General features: G+C 40.7%; 1 protein-coding gene across 4 annotated transcripts in view; it reads left to right on the forward strand.

The window, feature by feature from the left end:
- SMAD9 (SMAD family member 9) overlaps positions 1-19,802 on the forward strand; it is a 162,701-nt gene that overhangs the window by 104,125 nt on the left and 38,774 nt on the right. For 3 of the 4 annotated variants that reach the window (XM_085621727.1, XM_085621725.1, XM_085621726.1), the window contains 3 exons: positions 2,424-2,681; positions 5,545-5,655; positions 7,889-8,110. In XM_085621727.1, coding sequence (XP_085477853.1) covers positions 2,424-2,681; positions 5,545-5,655; positions 7,889-8,110 — 591 coding nt within the window. The remainder of the gene's footprint in view (positions 1-2,423; positions 2,682-5,544; positions 5,656-7,888; positions 8,111-19,802) is intronic. The other variant, XM_085621728.1, reaches the window with a different exon arrangement.

The raw sequence follows: 19,802 nt of genomic DNA on the forward strand, positions 1-19,802 counted from the left end.
GAACTACCAACCCAAGATGTACACAGGTGGAAGGAGATACATTGTAAACCACTTAGCCAATATACAAATTCAAAAAAGGAAAGGTAAATGTGTCCTTTTTGGCACAAGAGAAATAACAGATTTTAGTATAGAGAACACATTTAGGCCTCTTTCAAGCTCAGCCCTTTAAAAAGTTAACAAACATAACTCTAAGAGGTTCTCCTTAGAGGGTTCTGAAAGCCTAGGTCACAAGAACTTGTCACCCTTCAGAACACAAAGCAGGAATTGGTAGTAAACATCAGTAATGAAAGGCAGCTCAGTAGAACAGGATATCTTACAGGCTGACATCTTGGATTGGGCTAACTTGTTGTTCATCGAGTACCTAGGTTGCACAAGCCACCCAGTCTACAATTTTGCAAAGTCTCAGGGTATATGGGATGTATATTTCCGTGAACAGGATATCATTCACCGTTGTGATGGAGTAACCTGTCCACCAAACTCGAAATCAGGCTTTTAAATTCTTAATTATGAATGCATATCTCCCTAGGCACAGAATGAATTCAACTCTTTGATGCATCAGGCTCTGAGTGTTACTCATGTATTCACTTTCTAACTGTCAGGAAGGACCCATTGTTCCAACTCTATTGAACAATGTTTCTCTGGAAAAAACAGTGTTGTGTCATGAACATTTTAACATATTTTTAACATCCTTTTATTGAGCAAACCCACTTCGCTGTCACTGTACTCTTCTGTAAACAGCTAATATTACATCTTCCCATGGTTTTGTGTAGTTCCTATAACTCTATATAGGATCTGCGCGTTTAGGCAACATAAACTGTGGGATTGGTGTCCAGACTGATTCCAGACACTCCCATTGGTTATGTTCGCCTGTATACCAGCTAGCTCACAGTGCCACTGTAAACTCCTCTTACCAAAGAAAGAATAGTTCCTGGCAACTATCGAACATGATAACCTTGCCCCATCAGGGATCGTGGACACAGTACTGTACTTTTCGCTCAGACACTCGTGCTCACTTTGTCTCAGCGTGATACACAGAACAAACGGTGGGGACATTTTCAATTGGCGTTTATTGAACCAGCATCATTCTAGTGTAAAATAGGTGTGCTTTAACGCCCATAAAACAGAAACAGATATAAACAATATTGAGCACCAATAGAGTAAATAGATGGTAGATTTCTACCATAGTGCTAAAACAAATAATATATGCATACATATAAATACATTAAAGTAATAAGGCGTACTAATTCGATGCAACCCTAAACAGATGTACCTAAGTGTACCTAGCATATATGTAGAGTCAAGAATCCCCCTAGGCTGAAGCCAACCCCATTACCTGAAGTGAGAGTCTTGGTCTCGAGATGGACAGCCATGTGAAGGATGTCGTACCAGTGCGAGCTGGAGTGTCTGTGTGCAGGAACCTCAGTGTCTCGCCTCAGCTTGGAAGTCTTTCTCCTTTGCCTGTCTCGGCAAAGAAATTATGTATATATACCCAAAAGGTACCCTCGGGGGATTCTATCTTGCTGTGTCATGTCGGCTGAGGATGACGTAAGGGATGACCCTTTTACATAGTTATTATGCAGACGATGGTAATCCTGCTGTGATTCTGAGAATCCTCATGCATAAATAATGTGGCTCGTTTTTCGGGTAAAACCTCATGACATTAATGCAGCGCTTAACTAGGTAAGAGGTCAATACCAAAATCCTTTATGTAGTGTAATGGTACGGTAAATGTAGGTGAAGGATTAGGATACTATTCAAGACTATATCGGGTTACCCTATGAACCACAACAATGGACCCTTTATTTTTAATTTGCCTCGTTTGCCTGTTTTCTCATTTCCCTTCGATGACATTTCCTTCCTTTGCACATGTTGCCTCTCATCTATGGAGGACCAAGCACTGCCCTAAACAACCTGTTTCTCTTACCTCACATTCTAGATAGGAGGATCTTTGTGATTTTTAAAAAATTGAACTATAGGTTTTTCGTATCCAAAATGGGTTTCTCGGCTTTGCTCTGCCCTTTCTTGCCGTGCTGGGTGGGACCCTTCTCAGTCTATGGCTAGGTCATGAGTGAGTAGATATGTAATGTGTTACCATCACATTGAAGAGCTGCAAAAATATGATTTCTCTCTATTTCGGTTTGAGTAATCATTCTACAAGGAACTAGTGACTGCTCGGACAGCTGCAATCTCAGGCTTTAATGGATTTCTTCGTGGCTAAGAATGGTGCTCAATTGTCTATACTGGTTTATTGGTTTTTTTAATCATCCTCACTTGTAGAAGATGACTTGCTCTTCCATATGTATGAAAATAAATATTTCTTTACTTCGTGTGTTTATAGGAAAACCATATGATATTGTGGTAAATTCGTTTGTATGTTGAAATTGTGCCCAAAGATGAAAAAAACATTTTTCTTTGAATTTTAGTGTTACCTCCAGTTCTGGTTCCAAGACACAGTGAATTCAACCCTCAGCTTAGCCTTCTAGCCAAGTTCCGGAATGCGTCCCTCAACAGTGATCCTTTGATGCCTCATAATGCAACCTACCCAGAGTCCTTCCAGCAGCCAACATGCACTCCATTCTCCTCATCGCCAGACAATATATATCCACATTCTCCCCGCACTATTTGCTACCCTGACTCTCCAAGAAGTTCTTCTGACCCAGGGAGTCCTTATGAAATATCAGGTGCAGGTTTGACATTTTGACATAGTTTTGCAGTAGTAAACAAATCACCATGCTTGCATGATTCTAATACTAAAATGGCAGTATTCTTTTAAGAAAAATCAGTTCTTTTTATTGCTTAGATATGTGGGCTTCCTGATTGAAAATATTGCTTATCACTCACAAAAAAAACTATCTTAGGACAAATCTAAGGTATAGAAATATATTGGGTTCCCATGGTGTGTTCATGATCAGAGTTCCAAAAACAACATTAGAGAAACAATGATGGTGCACTAAGTCCACCATTGTCAAGGTCCAACAAATGGAAGACCTCTTAAGCAGACAATTGTGCACTAGAAGCAGGCATCATTGGTCTTCTCTTGTCGGGGTTATGTGTGTTGATTAAAACATAAGAAAGGGCCCATCCCATGAATGACAAAGAGGCAAGAGGGAGAGCAGAGAACAGGGACAACTCCTGTGACCAACGGGCAGCAGGGTCCTTTCTTAGGACTGAGAAAACAAGATGGACGCACTATTCATGTGAGTCTTTGTACGAGCAGAAGAGACACAGAAAGTGGTGAAAAAAGTAGTCATCTGGCCATAAGACAAATTTACCAAGACCTTGTGTTGGTGCAAAAGAACGCTTTCATAGTGACAGGGTGAGCCATTTTGGTGTGAATCTAGTTGACCTGAAACAAACTTGCCAGAGATTGTTTTGCAACCAGGAAGGGGGCCCAGGGCCTCACTCATATTGGAGGAGATGTCCGTGGTACTCCACCATGTGTTGTAATATCAGGGTTACAGATTAGTGACACTGGTCACGGTTCTCACTTTAGAGAGGCAACGCAGCCAACCAGCGACCTAAAGGCCCTGTGATACAAATTATAACGAGGGATAAAAGTGACTCTAGTGTGAAAATTAAAACAGATGGGTAGCAGACCTCTTACAGAAAGGATAAAGGAGGACAAAAGAAGGAAAAGCCAGGGAGACTGGAACTTGTGGACTTTTCTGTAAATATCTTCCTGGTGTTAAAGAAGAAACAATGCGCCATGGCTGAGACCTCATCAGAAGTTTATTTAGTAACAGGGGGGCTTTTCTGCAGGCCATAAGTAGATCAAAATTTCAATTTCAAAACTGGAAGGAGATTTTGCCAAACCAGAGGGTGCTTTTGCAAATCTGAGAGAGACAATAGGCTCGCTAACTGGTAAGGTGAAAATGAGGACATCTTATGGTCTGTTATAGAGGACTGAAAGACTAACTAGCTAAGCGATAAAAAGGCTCTGATGAGCGAGGCTGAATATATTGAACCTAATGGCTAGATGTTGCTCGATCAGTCCCCTTTGGCGCTTTCTCTACCTTTAGGGTGACAAATGCAAAAACAACAATTGAAGGACAGAATGCAGAACAATGTCATACATTCACCCAAGTACAGAGATCTGGAACCAAATCCATCATTTTTTTGCTCACCATGCCATTCCAATTTGGAGCCAGCCATATGCAAATCAGTCTTGACCCTGCGGCCAATGGGAACAGTCCAGCCCAAACTGCCAGGCCAGGTCCTCCCTGGACTGGAAACAAGCATCCTAGGACAGGTTTCGGGCTTTCAGTCCTCATCAACCAGGATAGCTTGACTCCAGTGGCATGGAGAGCACGGGACCTACGTCTGGGCATATCCGTCCCTTGCTCACTTTGCACTGGATTCAAGCTAGCCTGGCTGATGATGGGTAATACCCTGAAACCAGTCCCAGGAGGCTTGTTTCTGGTCCAGGGAGGACGTGGCTTGGCAGTTCGGGCTGGACTGTTCCCATGAGGGACAGGGTCAAGACTGATTTGCATATAGCTGGGTCCAAACTGGGGTGGCGTAGTGAGCAGAAGAACAATGGATTTAACCCAGATCTTTTGACTGGGGGTGAATGTGTGATTTATTCAGGATTCCAGCCGTCATCTGTTTGCGTATCACTTTTTCACCCTAAGTGGGATGGGTATGCCCAGACGTGGGTCCCTTGCTCGCTTTGCCACTGGATTCAAGCTAGCCTGGCTGATGAAGGGTAATACCCTGAAACCGGTCCCAGGATGCTTGTTTCCGGTCCAGGGAGGACCTGGCTTGGCAGTTCGGGCTGGACTGTTCCCATGAGGCACAGGGTCAAGACTGATTTGCATATAGCTGGATCCAAACTGGGGTGGCATTGTGAGCAGAAGAACAATGGATTTAACCCAGATCTTTTAACTGCGGGTGAATGTGTGATTTATTCAGCATTCCGTTCATCATTTGTCTGCGTATCACTTCAGGGTGATGATGGCACATTTGGTGAGCGTGCTCCTGAATTAAAGGCTTATTCTGGAGGTAGACTATGCAGACAAGAAAAATGTTCCAAGATAAAAAATATCAAGCATTAGCAATGCAATAGGACTCGCCTTTGGGACCTTACAAGTTTTTAGCAATGAAAAAGTAGTCCCTAAGCAAAAGCGGAATCAGACAAGTCCTAGGGAAATGATCCAAAGCCCACATAAAGTACATACAGCAGATCTTCCGGACAGCGCAAGCGCTGTCTAGGCTCGATCTAAAAATTACCATGAGAATGGATACCTAATTAGGTGGTTTGATGCCTAAGACTGACTTCCTCCCAATATCCTACCTCTCAGCCCAGCATTTTGGGGAAGACATCTTAATTTGCAAGGCTACCTACACATTTCCCTTCTCAAGGCCACCTTCTCTTGTTCCTGGTTCTTTTCCATCTTTCATTCCCTTCCTCTGGGCTTTGAGATGACAATACTGTAATATAAAGAACTATTAAATATCCGACACAGCATAACATGAGCTACCATATTCAGTTGGTCTTTCAATTAATTCTTCATTGTTTTGTAACACTGACTCTTCTGATTTTAGCAGAAACACCGCCTCCACCGTACAACGCATCAGAGATTCCTGGAGATCGAAACAGTCGGCCCATAGTTTCAAGAGATGATTGTCAGCTTGTGCTTTCCGTTCCCAATAGAGGTAAATTTAAAAATTCTAAATATGCATCTGCTGAGTTTTACATTTTAGATAGTCAGAAATACTCAAGATTGTAGAGGTTTGGGGCATAGCATATCTAAATTAGTGCACCCAAAGATTTGGACAGGTTTTAGCAGCTGAATCTCTGGATGAGGTACCTATAAGCCATTACGTTTTTTGGTTCTAGTAAACCCTCTCCAGAGGTAACTCCTGTTGTCTGAAGAATTGGAATTAACAGAGAACTCACTATGAGACCCTCAGCTGTATTCACCAGCACAGAAGGATCTTCATGGCTCATGTAATCTTCATATAGTTCTCAAACATACTTGGACTACTTTGAACATGACACAGTTGTTATATTAAAATTATTTCAATGTATGTACTCACACGTTTGCCATTTACTACGAATTGCTTTGTTTTATTTTGGAATATGTTACTCAACCAGAAAATTCCCAATACACAAAGAGGCATCGGTGTCCAATAAACGTGGTCGCAGACTTTTAAATATGTTTCATAAAAATCCAGAACTATTCGCTGTCTTCCCTTTAACCCAGGAGCATTGAATAAAATAGGGGTTGGAGGGCATTAAAGAGCAATGCAATATGAATGAGAATTGGTTTCGGGTAAGCTCCACCCATCCTCATTCATTTTAACCAGAAAACCATACAGTTTATTTAAAAAACATTGCCATGTCTTTGGCATTCATAGTTCTCATTTTTAGGTCTCGCCTACAGACTGCTCTCTGTTGCCGGAGACCTATTGTGGCAGTGGCAATACATACAGTGGCTTTTGGGTCAGCCCATTGCTTACCATTGGTTGACTTTCTTGCACAATTGTATTTGCTTGATTGTTATTCAATGTTTTTTCTGCCTCTTCTCCTGTTTGGCCCTCCTGATAAGTATAGCTTTTGACTGGATGCCTTGTTTTTTTCTATACCTCCATATCAAGGAACTACTTATAGAACTCCATGTGTGTGCTTTTTAGGTCTCGTCTGACCCAGTGCATGCGCTGGTCAGGCGAGACTTATTGAGAGGGCTCCAAAAAGTGCTACCAGGCCAGCCTAGAGCTACAGTGCATGTGCGCGCGCCACGCTTTACCGTGATTACTTTCACTTTGCATAGCCAATAGGTCTCGCTTTTGGGACCTTATAAGTATTTAGTTATGCAACTGTTGCATGGCTAAACACTTATAAGGTCCCAAAGGCGAGACCTATTGGCAATGCCAACGCTTGTTGTCTCTTACTCTCTATGTGTTCTGTGTACTGACCGAAATCCACACCCGGTGTGTATCCTCCTCCCCCCAGCTCATCCTTACTTCCTTCTTCCCCATCCAGCTCACTTTAGTCTTTCTCAGCTCAGCAATTACTCCATTCCATTCACTCCCTTCACTGGGTGTCCCATCTTCTTGTCCTTCTTTAAAATGAATTAATGAATAAAATGTATGTAGTGTGTGTGTGTTTATGTGTGTATAGTTTTATATTGGCATAGTCAACATTACAAGACTTATTGGCTTTGCCAATGCTTGTTGTCCCTAAATATGCTTAATACTGTATAGCTATGTTCTGGTTTGCATGCATCACCCTAGAGCAAGATACACCGCGTACCTGACAACTAACATTCCTCATAAAATGCTCCCATCCCATTATTTGGCTCCCCAGCAACACTGTCCACTCAAAAGTCATGCAGCATTGTTCTAGACGGGCAAGGGTGTGGCTTGTCTCAGACGACAGATCTTAGAACTCTTAACACAGTAACTGGGCACCAAATACGTATAGCTGCAACACCCAACAGTAAACATTGAACATATTCTCTACTAATCTGACACAATCAGTGCTTGAAAAGGAGAAATAGAAAGGCAGGTATTCAATACCAGAATAGCTGCTTCTTTCTGAGAGATGCTGGCACTTTTCCAATTGAAAGTGTTGCTCCTCTGCTGAGAAGTGCAGGTACTCTCCCTCTCAAAATAATGAAGTTGCAGGCCATTTAGAGCACTGGGCACAATCAAACACCAACAAATATCAGGCCTTTCCCAGTTCTGCACGAAAGGGCCCCCAGATTCAGAATGCACTATTATGGACAGATATTAGCTATAATTTTGAAGATTGAGACTTAAAGTGCAGGGATACTCAAAGGAAAATGGGCATTCATGCTTATGGCACACCTTATTCGAAGATAAAAAAATGAATAGTGTTACTGCAAATAAATGTGACTGTCTGCTGTTTTCTCAATTCCTGCAGAATTCCGGCCTGTGTGCTATGAAGAACCCCTTCACTGGTGTTCAGTTGCTTATTATGAACTTAACAACCGAGTGGGGGAGACCTTTCAGGCTTCCTCTCGCAGTGTACTCATAGATGGATTCACAGACCCTTCGCACAACAAGAGCAGGTTCTGCCTTGGACTCCTGTCAAACGTAAACAGAAACTCTACGATAGAGAATACCAGGAGGCACATTGGAAAAGGTAAGAGAAGGGTTGAGTTTGGAAATAATCAACAGTCTTTAGTGCAGCATATTCATTGCCGTGTGGTTTTTCTTGATATTAGAAAAAATCCCGAGTTGGAAACACCTCATTGTAGGTGATAGAGCACAAAAATGCATAAACATAATACACAATGAGCTGCAGAACTGAGAACGTGAATTTGAAAATTTCACGTTGCACTTATTACATAGGGATACATGTGAAAGAAGCAAGGGTAGCAGAAGCACCGTAAAATAGTGCTTTTATAGATATCCAAATTTACACATATACTAATAAAAAGGGTGAGATATTGATGTTATACGTGAAGTGGCCTAGTGCTATTGAAATAATTTCGTAGAGCATGCATTGCATAGAAACAGGTGGTATAGGTTGGAATCAATGAGATATGAGCTTGACTTGAAACTTTGCTGACAAATCCTAGGAATTATACAGTTTATAAAAATGTCAAAACTATTTTATTTCTCTTAACCTTAGAAAATGTGCATTTCTTTTATTACATTGTAATTGCTTTTATATAGCGCTTAGTACCCTTGGCGAGACGTCGAAGTGCTTTCAGCAAGTAGCACGCTACTCCGGAACCCATAAATGATTAGTGGTGAATTACTATAGTGAAAGATCAAAGTAATTTGAGTGGTGGATATGTTAGTCTTTTATTTGTATTGAGAAGGATAGTGGAGGGATAGACGAGAGAAAAGGTTTTCATTTATATAGTGCTTGCTACCCCTGATGAGGTGTTGAAGAACTTTGCTACTCTGGAACCCAAACAGGCTTAGTGGGGAATTAGTACAGGGAAATATGAAATTAATTTGAGTGGTGGACATGTTAGTCTGTTATTTGGACTGAAAAGGAATAGTGGAAGGGTCTTAAAGTTTCTTTTTTCTTTCTTTTTTGTTTTTGGAGTTCAAAGCAGTAGGAGGGGGTTTGGGATGAGCAAAGGGAAGGTGAAGGGGGACCAGTTGTCAGACGGAAGGGTTTAGAAAGACTTGTTTGGGAGATCTGAAAAGTAAAAGAGGTATGAGATGATGCAAGGAGGGCTAGACAAGGAAAGAGTCTAGAAAGGGTTATTTTGGGGATCATAGTAGTGGTATGGGGTTTGGGATGAATGAAACCGTGGAGGTAGAGGATATATTGATAGAGGTATAGAGTGAGAAATAGGGTAGTGCCTAGGAAAGAGTAGTAGAATTAGGTTTGAGATGAGTCAGAGAGTTGAGGTAGAGGATATATTGAGTGCGGTATAGGGTGAGAAACAGGGTAGTGCATTGGATATGCTGAATTAGAAGCAAAGTAATAAATATATAGATACATAAGTACCTGGAAGATATATATATATATATATATATATATATATATATATATATATATATATATATATATATATATATATATATATATATATATATATATATATATATATATATATATATATATATATATATATGCCTTAGAGTCTTCCGTTTATGAAGTGCCTCCACCTGGGCGAGAGTTGCTTCGTTGTAATGGACCGCACGGAAGCCGGTCTCTATCAAATGAAAAGAATTTTCTCCCTTGTGTACGGAAGAAAAACGAAGCCGTGTGCGGTTGGAAAAATGCTTTTATTCCTCAGTCAGCCGTCCGTCAAACGCGTTTCGAGTGCGCAGCACCCTTGTTCACTGACGCTGAGTAAAGTTTTCACAACCATTTTAACTTTGTGCTTTCCACGTGACTATGCAACTACACAGTGAGTGTATTAGAAGACAGACTCGTAGTTTTTACGTTATTAACATAATCAACTCAATGAGATTTCATAATATTGAACTTAAATAGTAAATCAACAGTGATTATGTTGGAAATCAAATACTCTGTCATCCATTGCATTTTTATATAACAATAATAATAATACATTGAATGGTATCAGTAATGCCCAAGTGTATATGTTTAAGGAAGGTAATATATGTAGATTAAAGTTGCATTTAATAAACTGGCTTTCAAGTGTTGTTTCACTTTAAATGATATGAAAAGTAATGAATTTTGTAGCAGTAGGATATTCCTAACGATAACTAATGTAATGCAAAAATAATTTGTGAATAGTAAATGTAATTTCTCATCGTTATTATGATTTAATTCATTTAACGATGTTTTAGAATGTATAGAGCAAAAAAAATGTTAAATCAACTTAAGGGCTTCTTGTTGAGACATGTTTTTTGTATGGACTTTTTCCCCCCATTTTAACAATGGCTCAGTGATTTAGTATACAGTTGCATCCCCTGTACCTCAATTGCACTTTCTTTTACTTTTCTGAAAAAAAACATTTCCATGGGAATAGCAAGTCTGAGAACCATGATCTCTACTGCCATGTGTATTGCTATTATGTTTTTTCCCTATCAATAACTGGTGTAGACTAGTGAATCTGTCGGTTCTCATGACAAGCATGGGAAACCTTGTCGATGTTGCGACTATCAAACTGACTTAATGCGCGTCCTGAGCAAATGATGGTCTTTCGATGGTAGTGTGATGTCACATCACTCTGGCATTTTATCAAGAACTTATAAAAGAAGAAACCCCGTAGGAGGAGCAGTGCATTCAACACACTCAATTCCTTTTTGCGGTGTGCACTCAATTTATTTTGCTTGTTGAGTACATATGTTTTGATTTCCTTTCCCCTTTTTTACAATCATTCAATTTAACTGGAACTTTGATGCACGCACTTTGTGTGATGCTGATAAACTTTGCTTTCTGACTGATTTTGAGGTATCAAACCATCCTTTGGTTTTGGATTATCTGTCGATGCTACATCCAGTAGCAGTCAAACTGAGGTCTTTCTTGCCGAACCAGAACTTTTCTCTTATTGCTTAAAGCTTTATGCTAAATGGACTTGCCCTTAGAGTCTTTTAACTTTTACTTCCCCCTTGCCTGATAGGATAAACTCTGTTAGTTTGGAGAACCATCCTTTTGACTAATGGGCAGGACTTTGTAACTCTGTATGTGGATTTAGAACCATCCATGCCCAAATGCTGGGTGCTCTAATTAAAACTGTGATATTTTTAACTGAATTGCTAAAGAGATTACTCTTTATAATGGATTCTGAATCTTTAGTACAATAATCTAAGAAAACTTTAACTTGCTGGAGACTTTTATTGTGTCCTATTTGTTGTCTCTTGAAACTGTGCAGTTGGCAATGATTTAATATGTAACTTTTTGGTGAGTTGGCTGTCAATAATTTGGAGTCATTGAGCAGCTAACTAATGCGCTTGAGAACCATAGATTCCACTACTCCTATCAGCGAAACAAGATCCATCGGAAGACTGTCACTTCAGGGTTAGATAGACATGAGAACGCATCAGAAGACGATGGTCAAGAGTTTACTCCAATCATAGGATGGCCCAGTGTGGTTAGAGTAGTGGTAAGAGAGAGAGTGCACACTTCTGCATGACAACAAATCTGGTAGCAGACTGAGTGTTTTGCCTAGTGAAGTGAAATCTAGGGTGCCGGAAATGCTTTATGCCCAAGACCAAAGAGTCCAATAGTTTTGGTTTGGCAAAAAGAAGTATTGATGGAAAGGTAATGGAGTATCGCTCTGGATAGAGTTGACGTGTAGCAGCAGAAGAGGATTGTGAGTATTAATAGAGATGTGCATTGCTATTGCTTAAGATTGCAGTTTTTTACATGGCTGCGTGGGAGTGAAGTGGTTAAAGTTCACATGGTTAAAGTCCATGTATGATTGTGGCACTTTTGTGCAAGGTTGAATTGTACACTGGTCCACCTTGGATTAAGATCTCAAGATATTTGCCTACAGGTTGTCTCACTGTAGAAGACACTGAGTAAGTTGTCTGCTGGTTTGTGGTGTGGGTCATGAGACGTCGTCGACCGCATCTTAGTTAGTGATTCTTTTATGCTAGTTGTAAATGATTGGTATGGTTGATCGTCAGTGCACAGGGAATAACGATACCAATTAAGGGTAAAATCCCACTGGTCACGATTTCGTCGCGGTAAATGATTACAGATAAACTTAGTTACCTTTTGAGAGTGGATATCCTTTAGTGGAGCAGACAGTTTGTTATTTGTTGCTTGCATTGTATTGTCATTATGCCTTGAGAAAATCTCGAGGTGAGGGTGAGCTGTTGCGAGGAGTGGGATTGACGTCACAGTTTGCCACGCTGTGATTGGTCAGTTGGTATAAAGTTGCTCTGGAATTCGTTGACTATGTCATTGGGTTCGCACTGCTGTTGGTTGATATTGCTAAACAAAGTGAATTGTGGGCGAAACTTTCTTGAGTTTACGGAAATCGTTTGTGAACATAGATTATAGACAAAATAAAGTTCTTTCAAACATTACTAAAACTTGTTAAAAGGGAGGTAACAGGATTAGCTAAAACAAAGGTGGAAATACCACCTCAGGGTACACCAGGATACATTGTCATGGCAGACAAGGGATTACATCCAAGTCTGTGGCTTGAGTATTGGCACACACTTACTCAGAAAGATGAGGCTTTATAGTTCCCTCGTTACGGAACATTTATTTTGAGAATTTTAGAAAATTTAAGGAAAGGGATATATGAAATGAAAGATCCTTGCAGACCTGCAGTTCTGTAATCTTTAAATATTTGGGAACATGTTGCACATCAGAAAGATAAAGAGAAATACCCAGTAAGGAATAAGAAGACAATGGATCATTGTGCAGAAGCTAGGTTGGACGCTGAGCAGAAATTAAAGAGAGAAGGCATTATACATGGTACATGGGAATATCCAGTACTAGCAGTTAGTGAAGAGACAAAGGGCAAGAGTAAAAAGAAAAAGAAGCACTTAAACTCAAAGTTGATCAAGAAAAAGAAGGCGTAGAGAGCGACATAGATGACTATCTTTTGAATTAATTATTATTAAATCGTCCACCACCTTAATGAAGCCTCGAGTAGGGATATGGTACCAACGAGTACACTTGCAAGACCTAATGCTCCAATGATGCCTGAGGCACCGAGAGAAGCAAGAACTTTTTTTCCTGTAATCGGGAGAACAGAGATGCCAGCTTCTATAAATTTGGTTGAATCAGATATGCCAGATGATTTGTCTGTCCCTGTGACAATCGGATCTGTGGCACCTCTTTACACATCTGGATTACAGGTGAACGCTGTTCGTAATTTGACTGTACCTACTGGAATAAATACAGTGCATGGAAATCTTCCACATTTGATTGCAAAACGTGTGATTTCTGCACCTATGGTTTCGATGTAGAATGAGAATACCGCAAATCCAAATATTGATCAGGATCAGAATTCTACTGAGCCGATACAGAGAAGGATGCATAGGCTTCTCCATTTTTCTATCCTAGGCCAATGGAACTACCTTAAATAGGTAATAACGTTAATGACCTGACAATGCAGATGAGTTTCACAGCTTCATAAGCCTCTATATTGAGGGTCCAACCCAGAACTAAAGCAAATTTTGTGAATGGGTCTCTAAATTAAAATAATGCAGTAGTGCATTCAGAGATAACTGCTCAAGAATTTGATCAATGGCTCAAAGGGCATGTTATTACAAATACCCAAAATTGGGTTTCACTTCCTTCTTCAGTTCCTACTTCAGTTTTCCCTTCAGATGTGATTGTAGGTCCCAGTTCTATTCAACATTCGGTTCAGGAAAATAAGTCGTACCTGAACATGAGCAGATTAAAAGTGGAGTTAGAAGAATTAATTCAAGGGACACTTAATCCTTCGAGATTATAGGCCTACATAGAAGAAGGACTATTGTTCCTTTGTAACAGCATTACCAGAAGAGCAAGATTATCACATGTAAGATTGACAGAATTGGCACAGAAATGTTGATGTAGACATGCGTTCTTCAAAGTGTTTGCAGAGATCTTATAGGATGGATTTTACTGACAAAGACATTGAAAGCATGAGGGCACCAGGAAAGAAACAAAAGATAAAGGAGCTATTGGTATTAAGTAGAAAATGGGAAGACCCAGAGAAATGGGTAGGCAGGGTGTTCAAAGAAGAAGGAGACAAGGAAAGTTCTAGAGCAGTCACCACAAATTAGGTTTGGTGGTTACATAGGGGATGTCCTGATGCTCCCTAGGAGAGAGGTGAAAGGAGGAGGCTATGTCCATGTGCCATGGAATAGGCAAGATGTTTTGTCCATTACGAATGATTTCCCTAGACTGAGAGAAATACAGTGGAATGGTTTAGACAAGTTGAACGGTTTGTGAAAATTACAAAGGTTTTGTGTATTGACTTAAATACTTTATTTGAAATAGTGGTACAAGCCGATTTGTGGGCTAAATGCAGGATATCTGTGGAATAGCTGGTGGGAGAGCCTTCAAGGGATTCAAAAACAGGAGCACAGTCTCCAGAGGTAATGAGAAAGTATTAGCGGGTAATAACGTTCTTGAAAACAAACGTTTCTCATAATAAAATCGATTGGTTACAGATTGACAAGGCAACCCAGGAGTTGAAAGAACCAGTGCATGCCTTTTATGAAAGATTGGTGCAGATTTACAATCAGTATATTGGATCAGATGCTAATGCAGAAAGACATGTAGAACAGTTTGTTTACAAATTTGTCATGGGATTGAGACCAGAGATTCCTGAAAGGATTCAGTAACATATTCTTCGTTGGCAGAGCAAATCAGTGGATGAATTGTTTTGCTAAATATTGTGCAGATGACATAGACATGAGACGAAAAAAGCTTAAGGGGAATCTAATGATTGCTCAGAGAAAATTGATGCAGAAGGGTCCCAACCCAAAGGGGTTTGAGAACATGGTACAGGTACAGAGAAATTATAATCAGGTGCCAATGATGCAGGACGTTAATGGATATCAGCAGCAGAATTTTGTGCTGCAAGGCAGAGGACATGGTGCTCCCATAGATCCTAGAACTGCTGTTGACGTGTAACTTTAAAAAAAGACAAATCCATGTCACACGTGTGGAGAGCTCAGACATTGGAGGCGTGAGTGTACGGGTTTTGTAAATAACATGGGGAACTAGATGCAGAATGTGGATTATGCACAGTCTTAAGGGAACAACATGTGCCAGACTCAGTATGTACAAGGACAGAGAATACAACATTCTAATGGATCGCAGCAAATTCAAATGCCGCAAGCTCCAATGCGTCAACAAAACGTTCAAGTACAAAGGTACAATGCAAATCAGAATTCTTACCAGAACTAGAATTTGACACAGCAATATATAATCGATCTAAGGGACAGTGATCAGGACCAGTTTTCATGATGGTGCCAGAGGATGGAGGAGGACTGCATGCTGGGCGCAGCTCTAGAGGCAGAGCAGAGTGGTCCTTATGTGGATGGAGAAGTGGATGGGAATACAATCTCATTCCTTGTTGACACTGGTGTTACCCGGTCTACTGTAAGAACAGTAAAGTTCCCTAACCTACCCATCCCAGGAGAAAGAATCCAAGTTGTCGTAGTGACAAATAGGATCCTTTGAGGATCGGCATTAATTTGTGGTATGTGATACAAGTCCAGTGAACCTACTTAGACAAAATTTGCTGAGTAAGTTGAACGGTTCAATCTATTGCACTCCTCGAGGAATCGAGTTTCACACAAATGATGAGGATGTGGTTTTTAAACTTGCACAACAGTAATCAAGGGTCTGGATGTTTCCTCACCTGACGAGTGAGGATTTGCCCATTGAACTAAGAGACACTGTACTACCTATAGTTTGGCACTTTACAAGTAAAGACATTGGATTAATCAGAGGTGTTGAGATTGTGATCAAGCCAAATGCCAATTTTTCAAGAATTCCATTGTACAATTTGTCTCCAGAACTAATTGCTGGAATTACTCCTGTAATCGTTTCGACGAATGAATATTGAAAGAAATATTAGGAAGTCCATGTAACTCTCTGATTATGGGTTTACAGAATCCAAATGCAAGTATTGCATTGTGCAAGATTTGCGCAAGATTAATTCCTGTGGTACTCAATTCAGTTGTGATTTTATTTCAGATTCCATGCGAAGGTGAATGGTTTTCAGTTATCGATCTTTGCCAAGCATTCTTTTCAATCCCATTGTATGAGGATAGTCAGTTTGTATTTGCTTTCCGGTTCGGCAATCGTGTCTTGGTATGATGTGTAGTCTCACAAGAGTATATGGAAAGTCCATCTATTTTTAATCAGATCCTTAAAAAGAGTCTTGAGTCTTTGGTGATGCCAAATTATTCAGTGTTGGGTCAATATATTGATGATTTATTGGTGGCATCTACCACAAAAGAAGTATGCGGGATTGATACTATTGCTCTACTTAATAATTTAGAAGAAAATGGACACAAGGTACCACCAACTAAAATACAGTTTTGCAAAACTGAAGTCCTGTATTTAGGATATCACATTGAGAAGGGAGTGAGGAAAGTGTCCCAGGGAAGAATCTCAGCAATTTTGAATATGAATCCTCCAGTCGCTCAAAAGGAAATACAAATGTTTTTGGGAATGGTGGGGCGTTGCCGCAGATGGATCCCACATTTTCCTTTGACAGCCAAGCCTCTACAGATGTGTCAGATCCGGTACCCTGGGATTGTCTATTTTAAGTCAGCCTTCACTGAGTTGCGAGTATGCCTTTGTGAGGCACAGGCTCTGGAAATGCCTTACTATAATAAGTGTTTGTGTTGTTTAGCTGTGAGAGAGAGGGTTGCGCTCTTTCAGTGTTACACAAATGCATGGAAGCAACGATAGGCCAGTTGCCTACTTTTCAGTAACTCTTGAACCTGTTGTGGCTGCTTTGCCTGGTGGTTTGTAAGTAGTTACATCTACTTGAGCAATGTGAGAGCTTTGTTATGGGTCATCCACTGACAGTGTTTCTACCCCATTCAGTGGAAATACTGTTTACTTGTACCCAAACGCAGTATTTGACCAATACTCGGTTGATGCAGATTTTGGTAGGAGCAGAGGATGTGGCATTGAAGAAATGTATGGTAGTGAACCCAACCACCTTGATGTCGTTGCCAGGAACTGAGATTTTGATGGATGAAATTGAGCATGAGTGCTTGGATGTGACTGAGTTGTGTACTAAGCCCCGTCATGATATTTCTGATGAACCTTTCCCTGAATCCGATCATATGCTGTATGCTGATGGATCCTGTTTGAGAGACAATGATTGAAATCTGAAAGCCGCGAATGCTGTATGCACAATTGGTGGCATTGTGGAAGTAACTTGGTTGCAAGGAGTGTTTTCTGCGCAAGTAGCAGAGCTTATAGCTGTGACCCGAGCATGCACCATTTCAGAACATCTTCAAATTACAATTTACACTGATAGTCAGTTTGGCTTTGGAGTCGTCCATGACTTAGGGCAGTTGTGCTCTCAGCGTGGGTTATGACATCCTCTAGTTCGGCCATTAGAAATGGAGAGTGTGTAAGGAACCTTTTGAAGTCACTACAGTTGCTTACCCATTTTGCTGTTGTTAAATGCGTTGTACATCATCAAGGACTACATCACGGTTGGAAATCGATATGCTGAGGAAATGGCACGCTACTGTGCCTTGAATGCACACACATTTAATGAAGAAGTCTTGGCAAACATGGCAGACGTCACAGGTTGCTCTTTGATGTTGTCAGCCTTAGATACTTGGGAGGAGGTGAGGAAATTGCAGCATGAGGTGACAGAGGCAGAACAGCAGGGTTGGATGTGAGCAGGATTCACCAGAAGAGAAGACGATGTATGGATCTATGTCAACAGTATACCAATTTTGCCTGACAGCTTGTTATCGCCAATAGCACGCCATTATCATGGTCCTGCGCATGTCAGGAGAGATGCAATGGTTTGCTTTTTTGAACAAGTGTGGTACAATGCAAGATTTAGAGTAACAGCAGAAGCTTTGTGTCACCGCTGTATAATATATCAGCAGCAAAATCCAGAAAGAAAAACACAAGTTTTTATGAGTCACATTGGAAAGCGTGCAGGTCCTTTTAACCAGTTGCAAATGGACTTAATTGAGATGCCCCTTTGTAACGGTTCGAGATATGTTTTGGTTATTCTGTGTATCTTTTCTAAATGGGTTGAGGCTTATCATACTCGCAGATTTGACAGTTTCACTGTAGCAAAATTGTTTTTGTGTGAATTCAGTCTCCGTTTCGGATTCCCGACCACTCTCGAGTCAGACCGAGGGACTCATTTCAATAATGAGGTCCTTAGAATGTTATGTGCAGCATTACAGTTTGAGCAGAAGCTTCATTGTAGTTATCGACCAGAGCATCAAGGCTGATGGAACAGATTAATGACATACTGAAATCCAAATTGGCCACAGTTTGTTCTTTAACATCTTTGAAGTGGCCAGATGCATTGCCTCTTGTGTTGATGAATATGAGGATTATTCCAGACAGGAAAACAGGATTGTCACCTTATGAAGTGATCATGGGACGTGTATGTGGTTGCCCGCTGTTCCTGGAAATGCTATAGTAAACATTACCAATGACCTTATACTGGATTTCTGCAAAGGTCTTGCTGATGTGGTACGTTCTGTTTCTCGGCAGGTTGGAGTAGCAGCACAAGCGGTCCAACAGGGGCAGTGCCATGAACTGAGTCCAGGTTACTGGGTAATGGTGAAGAAGCACTTGATAAAAACGTTCCCTGAACCTCGCTGGAAGGGACCATACCAGGTGATCCTGGTCACCAACACCGCTATGAATTGCTAGGTCTTCTGAACTGGGTTCATGCTGCACACACTCGCAAAGTCCCAGGTCCCCTGAATGATACAACAGCGCCTACCCCTCATGTGCCGTGGTATCAGGTAGACATAGGGATCAGGTCAGCCAAGCTGTTGGGGATCAGCAAGCTACTGGGATAATAACACTAGCATTGCCTGAGGGGAGTCAGAGAGAGTCAGCTGCTCAATCCGAAGGATCGCAGCAAAGAGAGTTGACTACTAGACGTGCAGACTCCAATGAAGGGTAGAGTGCTGCAAAAAAGTGAGTGGTTCCCGGAGACTGTTGCGCCAGAAGAAGAGATATCCTGAGACGCTGCCTGACTGAAATGAGTACCACCAACTATCTCTGAAAGTTTTGAACAATCGTATAAAAGTGATACTGATGATGAGCAGACCGCTGTGAGAAGGTCAAAGAGAGCAAAGGTGCCCAGTCAGAGTTACGCATCACTAAGTGGACTTATCTAGCCGCTAATGAATAGGAACAGCAGTATTACAGGTTTTGTTTTAACAATACAAATTCAACTGAACCTCCCTGTAGTGAACTGTGTTGTTGATCTGAACTTTAACTTGGGAATAGCAACTGAAGGACTGACACAGTTTTTCCTGATTTTTCTCATTAATGACGATATGAGAGTTTTCCCTTCCATGTGTGGATTTCAAGCTGTGCCAATGAAGCCTAGTTCCAAGACGTTTGCGGAGGACTGCTCAACTACTGCTGCCAGTCCTTTTTAAATTTAATTTGGCCTGAGGTCTGAAGCTTGAGTGATTTTGCGATCCAAGGGAGAATCTCTTCCCAAAGCAAAGGCGTATATATTGCAATTCTTTCTGTTTTCATTTTAATATTGGTTGTATTACTCATTTTCCTAAATTTGCCACACCATGCTTTATTGAAAGATGCTAAACATGTTAATTCTTTTGACACTGCAAAAAGAAATGGTTCTAACATTGTTGATTTTAACAACAATTCATTCAATGACAACGCTTTGTAAATAGATTTTAGCTCTAATATGTATACTGTATTATTAGGTGATGATGTAAATACTATGGAT

This window comes from Triturus cristatus, chromosome 8, assembly GCF_964204655.1.
Source record: "Triturus cristatus chromosome 8, aTriCri1.1, whole genome shotgun sequence".
NCBI classification, from domain to species: Eukaryota; Metazoa; Chordata; class Amphibia; order Caudata; family Salamandridae; genus Triturus; species Triturus cristatus.